The sequence below is a fragment of the Notolepis coatsorum genome (genome assembly GCF_963971535.1).
Source record: "Notolepis coatsorum genome assembly, contig: SCAFFOLD_219, whole genome shotgun sequence".
Taxonomy (NCBI): domain Eukaryota; kingdom Metazoa; phylum Chordata; class Actinopteri; order Aulopiformes; family Paralepididae; genus Notolepis; species Notolepis coatsorum.
The window spans coordinates 73,480-80,979 of NW_028173547.1; the positions used below are offsets into that span (position 1 = coordinate 73,480).

The following is a 7,500-nucleotide window of genomic DNA, read 5'->3' on the forward strand; positions in this document are numbered from 1 at the left end:
GGACAAGAGAAAAAGAAATCTGAATTTGGTCAGTATTGTCATTTGGACAAGCAAAGCCATTACTTTAAGTTGCAAGAAAGACAAGTCTGTCCACTGTCTCTGGTTTTAAAACTGCCCTGTTGCAGGTAAAAAAAAGAAAAAAAAAAGAAAGAAAAAAAAACATTTAATTTCGATATTCGATATCGATTATTAAAATATATCGCGATATTTATCGTTATCGTTATATCGCCCAGCACGGAAGCTGTGGAGTTTTTGGCTCACCCTCCGATCACCGTCAGGGGTTTGTCCGGAGTTCTTAAGGGGAGATCCGTGGTCGAACCTTGCTCTAGAGCAGGGGTTCCCAAACTTTTCAGGCCGGGACCCAGTAAATAAGGCGTCAGAGAGCCGCGGCCCAATGCACATCGCCAGGCTTTTTTTTCTTTTTTTTTTTGCCAGGCGACCGATTTTTTTAAGCCAAATATCACTTCAATCCTATTAAGTTAGTTCAAGTTAGTTATTCATTTATATGTGCTATTTATGAGAGGGCTAACAAAATAATAATGATAATAATAATAGCCTCATTAAAATACTATTGTTGCTTCGGTTGTTTTCAGCGTTTTATGTGCATAATCTGTTATTTAGTTTGAAATGTTCGTTGAGATAAGTAGATTTTTCGTTTTTGTTTATTTATTAAGTTAATATAAAACCATATAGTCACATTTTAGAATACAATAGAATAGAATTTTAGAATACAACTAGAAACACTGTCCTGGCCTGCTTCTAAGTTCAGTGGCCTGGAAATCATCTTGCGGCCCTCCCGTGGCTGCTCGCGGCCCACCTTTGGGTCGCGCCCCCGACTTTGGGAACCACTGCTCTAGTGGAGCCTGACGCTGCATGTGTGTGGCCTCACCTTGCCCAGTGCTTCTCTCAGCTGTTTCTCAGCGGTGGCCTGCTTGACGTTGGCCTCTTGTACCATCTTATGAGCCTCCTGCAATAAAAAAACACACAGGTCACACACACAGAATGTGACGTTGGTTACATTTTATTTATACTTTTTTTTTTTTTTTTTTTTTAAACCTTTACCCAGGAGGGTAGGTTCTCCGCATTCCCACAGTTCCATTCACACCAGGGAACCACCCAGGACAACCACAGTCTGACACTGTTGACCGCTGAGCAACTCCACTGGAGCAGTTGGGGGGGGGGGGGGGGTAAGTGCCTTGCTCAAAGGCACTTCAGCGGTTGGTACTGAGGAGTTATTCATTCACTTCCCCGCCCAGATTTTTCTTGCCGTTCCAGGTGATCCAACCGGCGACCTTCTGGCCACAAGTCCACTTCTCTAACCTTTAGACCACCGTTACCGTATCGTCCTGAATATAAGACACTGTTTTTTTGCAAATAACACCTGGAAAAGGTGCCCATCCCTAGTGTGTGTGTGTCTGTGTGTTCCTCTGTTTGTCTTTAGGTTTGTGAGTGTATATTACATGTGTTTGTATATGTATATGCATAAGTGTGTGTATGTGGGTGTGCGTGTGTGTTCCTCTGAGAGTGTATATTACATGTGTTTGTATATGTGTTTGCATAAGTGTGTGTTTGTATATTATTTGTGTTTGCTTAGGTGTGTGTGTGTGTGTGTGTGTGTGTGTGTGTGTGTGTGTGTGTGTGTGTGTGTGTGTGTGTGTGTGTGTGTGTGTTTAGGTGTGCACAGCTGTATGTTCAAGGAGGACAGGAAAATGTGCAGAGAACCTCACACCATTATAAGCACCTCAGAGAGACAGAGGAGGAGGAGGAGGAGGAGGAGGAGGAGGAGGAGGAGGAAGAGAGGAGGAGGAAGAGAGGGGAGGTGAAGAGCAGGAAAAGAAGAATGAAGAGAATGGACAAAAGAGGATGAGAGACGAGAGTCATGAAAGAAAAGAAAAGAAAGAAGAAGATTACGAGGAGAAAACACAAAAGAAGAAGAGAAGTAAACATGATGCACCGATGTGAAAATTGTGGCCGATACCGCTAACCGATATTAATATTGCTGTTCTGGCCGATACCGATATTTACCGATGTCGATATCTCTGTATAGAAAACACTTTTTTATGATAATCAAATGAAGAGCTATTTTCCAAAACGCAATTTTTTTTTACTTTTGTAACTTATTTTTAGAAATGACTGATATTTTGAAACGATTTGAGGCCAAAACATGTAAAAAGAAGAAAAAAAAGATAAAAAAAAAAAAAAAAAAAAAAAAAATGATAATTTTTTTTTTTTAATATCGGCCCTATCTTGATATCGGACCGATACCGATGTGTAAAAAAAACGGCCATATCGGCCGATATATCGTGCATCACTACAATAGTAATGTTTGCCTGAGGGAAGCAACAGCTGTGATTGGAGGGTTGAGAAAGGGCTTGAGATGATAGGTCAATTGATTAAACCTTCTGAGGTGTGCGACGACACCGGTGGGGTTGGAATTTTGAGAGCTGAACATTCTAACTGGTCATTGTAACCGATGAGGTACAAGAATTCCAGGAAGGAATTCTGGAAAGGGAAAACCATAACGATTTCAATGCACTCTGCACTACCTTAAATATTGGGATTTGATACTGTGATATACCGCTCAATCTTTTATTTAATTCGACCACAGTAAAAATGCTAGAGTAACATATATTTACATTTTGGGAAATAAAGATTTAGAAAATCGGTTCAGTATTGAGTCACTAATCGATTATGAGAGGAAATTCAAGGCCTTTTAGATGTTGAAGTATGAAGTATTTCCATGTTCAATAGCGTATTTGGACTCATTAACAGCCTTGAAACGGTATTACCCTGGAAGATATCCCAATACTGGGCAAACAATGTAACAATAAGAAAAGTATCACCGTCGATATCTATCCCTACCGCGTGTGAGTTTCACTTCCGCGTTCGGTTTGCGCAATCTGATTGGCCACTGACGGTTTTTTTTCAGCGCCAATCGCGTTACTCCTAACAATCGCGCCAGCAGGCTGTTACCCTAACCCTAACCTTAACCAACTAACCCTAACCATAACCTTAACCAACTAACCCTAACCATAACCTTAACCCTAACCTTAACCAACTAACCCTAACCCTAACCTTAACCAACTAACCCTAACCCTAACCTTAACCCTAACCTTAACCAACTAACCCTAACCTTAACCAACTAACCCTAACCCTAACCTTAACCAACTAACCCTAACCCTAACCTTAACCCTAACCTTAACCAACTAACCCTAACCCTAACCTTAACCAACTAACCCTAACCCTAACCTTAACCCTAACCTTAACCAACTAACCCTAACCTTAACCAACTTCGAAAGAGAGCGACGTCGAAAGAGTCGCCAAGCTTAACCAGTTTGTTAGGAGTAACGCGATTGGCGCTGAGAGAAACGTCAGTGGCCAATCGGATCACGCAAAAAACCGAACGCGGAAGTGAAACTCCGTTGGGGAAAATATACAGGCATCCCTACCGCAAGCGGGGAAAGGCAACGCATGTTATGATGAATGGAAAGGAAGTGGAATAAATCAAAATCAAAATCAAAGAGACAACAAAAGGAAGCATGATGTGTGGGCGACAACAAACCTGAAAGAGACTAGCGGTCAGCTCCTCCAGTTCTTGTCCTAGCTGGTCTCTGACCTTAGACAGTCTCTCACACTCCTCATCCTTCAACAACAGCTCCTTACATATACACACACAACACACACGCACGCACACACACACACACACAACACACGCACGCACACACACACACAACACACGCACGCACACACACACACACACACACAGATAATGGGATGCACAAACACACACCAAGAGACAAACACACCAGCAAACAAAGCCACACATTAACAGCAGGGGGGACATGATGCACACACACACACACACACACACACACACACACACACACACACACACACACACACACACACACACACACACACACACACACACACACACACACACACACACACACACACACACACACACACACACACACACACACACACACACACACACACACACACACACACACACACACACACACACACACACACACACACACACACACACACACACACATAAAAGCAGGAGCAGACAGACACACACACATGCACACAATCAACAACAAAATTTAATAAAAATAAAAAAAGCAAACATAACCAAATGAACAAACAGATGAAGAAATGATAGCATGGCAGAACATAATATAATAAACGTGAGGATGAAGCCAAGCCTTGTTTGGAGAAAATATATCGTACACAGTTCCAAATATATCGTACACAGTTCCAAATATATCGTACACAGTTCCAAATATATCGTACACAGTTCCAAATATATCGTACACAGTTCCACTTATTTCACACTAATTGAAATGCACTTTTTTTTTTATTTTTTTTTATTGTTATCTTTTTCCCCCTCCTTTTTCCTCCGATTTTCTCCCCTCCCAATGTTAGTCGTTATGCCAATTCCCAATCCCCTTCCTGGTCGCTGCGCACTTACCCCCCACAGTCGGTCTGGGAGAGTGGAGGCTATCACGTGCTTCCTCCGACACACGTCCAGCCAATCAACCGCTTCTTTTCACCTGGCAGCGCGGACTCTCACTGAGAGGGCGTAGCGTGTGGAAGGATCACACTACCCCACTTAGATCCTATCCGCGCTTAGCAGGCGCCCCGACCGAACTGTAGGAGTCGCTGTTTACAACGACCCGGACCCACCCCGCCAGCTTCTCCCACCCTCTAATACTGCCAATTGTATTAGTGTGAACGGCCAGCCAAGCTGGTGACAACGCCGGAGCTGTGAGCTGGATTCGAACAGGCGAATCCAGCCGCTCCGGGGTTGGTGACGAACGCAATCTCCGTTACGCCACCTGCCCGCCCGAAAATGCACTAGTTTTAAACTTCAGAATCATCTCCAATGGTGTCCACAAAAAAACACAATACAAATATAAATACTTGGGGAATATTTAGTATTTAGTTACTTATTTGGTTGAACATATCTATTCTGATATTACTTAAATAAAATACACCATTATACTAGTAACTAGTGTATTTCAAATTCCTCACACTGTCTTTAAAAGTTGAGGTCAGAATTGTATTTGATTTGATTTTCACCAGAAACCAAACTCTCCTCGCGTGTCGTTAAATATTTGGAACGTACTTGGAATGTTATATTTTCACGTCAACATGTGAATGACACAGATACTGTATTTTGCGGCCTGAAAAGGAATCATACAAATATGTAAATAAAACCAATATATACGTAGGTAAACATGGCAACATAATTGTGCAAATAAAGCAATATGTATGTAAATATCTCAACAACAAAAGAAACCACAAAATAAAAAACATAAAATATAAAAAATAAAATAAGTTGGATGTGCAATGTTATAGCAGTGAGGGTTTTGTGTGTCTTAGGATACAGGTTCACATGAATACACACATATACACACGTGCACACACACACAGTCACACACACACTAGCTCTGACGGATATCTTTTTGAAGGTTAAGGCTTTTTTTTGCCCTCCTTCCCTCTGGGAGGCGCTATAGTCAAGCAGGCTGAGCAACAGCTTCTTCCTCTCAGCTGGCATCTCTCTGAACCAGCGTTTCCGTTAGCCGGTAATTACCGGTATTTGACTGGCAAAATCTGGTGAAGTCCGACATATCTAATCTCTCCGGTCATAATGTCCGGTGAAAATAATTCCCTCTAAACACAATTAGATTATTTGAATTGTATTAAAATAGGCTAAAATTAAATAGCCTATGCGATGAACGAAACAATCATTACATTTGTCGTTGCTTCACCAAGCAGCCGGTCAATGACATCCTGTGTCAGCGAGCTGGCAGCTGATATATTTACGTGAAGCATGGCTTGGCAGGGTGCAGTACTCCAATTCAGCCATTGGCAATTCAGCTGTTGGGTGGGGGCGCTGCTGACACCGCTGCTCTGCTCTGTCTGCTCCTGCTCCATGCTTCACGTAAATATATCAGCTGCCAGCTCGCTGACACAGGATGTCATTGACCGGCTGCTTGGTGAAGCAACGACAAATGTAATGATTGTTTCGTTCATCGCATAGGCTATTTAATTTTAGCCTATTTTAATACAATTCAAATAATCAAATTGTGCTTAGAGGGAATTATTTTCACCGGACATTATGAGCAGCACCAAGTCGTTGGGAGGTGGAGATATACATCACGGCGCAAACCCACGATAATGTTGCCGTCTCTCTGCCAAATTTCTCAGTTCTTCGCTTGATATAATTAATACAAATGTCCAATATAACGGAATTCGTTAGCTCATAAAAATGTGATTATAACAGACTGCTGTTTATTAAGGTCGGGCAGACTGCCCACCGACACCTCAAGTCGGCAGCAGCACGCAGTCTCGAGGGACTTATTTTATTTGGAATATATTAATGACTGTATATACGCAAAAGTAGTCTAGTTTTAAGTTAAAATATTATAAATGCCTTGATGATGTCATTCTTTATATAGGCCTATCAATTGTTTTTAAGCTCAATAAACTCTGACCGGAATTTATCCCATTTGTCCGGTAGATTGAAATCTACCGGACACTCAGACCTGCAAAAAAAAAATTCTAACGGAAACCCTGCTCTGAACTCTGTACCACGATGCCAGCCCCACCTACACTCCGAATCCCATGACCTAAACCCTATGCTCTATTACCCCTTCTGTATGAACTCTGAACTCTGTTGCCTATACTCAATTCATACCTGCATACTGCCTCACTGTCTTTAACTGCCTTACACTGTAATCATAAATTACCTACCTCAACCTATACTCTACCCATATAACTCTGTATGATAGCATGTACAATAATGCTGTACACACTATATATATATATATACAAATATATATATATGTATATTTATATTTACCATATTTATATGTATCCACATCTGTGTATATACCTGCATATAATCCTATGTTCATACCTGTAGATACTATATCTGTACAATACCCTTACCTACTCTTATACTAGTTATACCGCTGGCCAGTATGAAACTATTACCAGAGTATCTTTATACCTGTATTACTGTACATAATAATACAATAACACTGTACATCATACATCAGATTAGCACTATTACTTAGAGTAGGACTAATTTATATATTTTATATCCAGTTTAATCACCTGTACATTGTATAATATTACTATTGCACTTTACCGTTACATTTGCAGTCTGGCTGGATGCCACATTTCTTTTCGTTGTTACTGTACTTGTGCTGTATAATATCAATTAGGGCTGCAACTAATGACTATTTTGGTAGTCGACTAATCTGTCGATTATTTTTTCGATTAGTCGACTAATCGAAAACCAATTATATTATTTTTTTTGCACTACCTATCTTTGTGAAAGTGGCTTCTCAGCTCTGGTCCAGCTGAAGACAGAGCAGAGGAACAGATTGGACATTGAGCATGATGACCTCAGAGTTGCTTTGAGACTCTTGTCAGGACCAAACAACATCCCCCAGTTATCCCATTAGTTCCCCCAAACGT

General features: G+C 41.2%; 1 protein-coding gene across 1 annotated transcript in view; it reads right to left on the reverse strand.

Annotated features, from left to right (window-relative positions):
* The window catches only part of rab3ip (RAB3A interacting protein (rabin3)), a 47,721-nt gene that overhangs the window by 13,595 nt on the left and 26,626 nt on the right, over positions 1–7,500 (reverse strand). Inside the window, 2 exon segments of the mRNA XM_084338756.1 lie at positions 890–967; positions 3,563–3,658. Of these exon segments, the coding sequence (XP_084194882.1) occupies positions 890–967; positions 3,563–3,658 (174 nt within the window).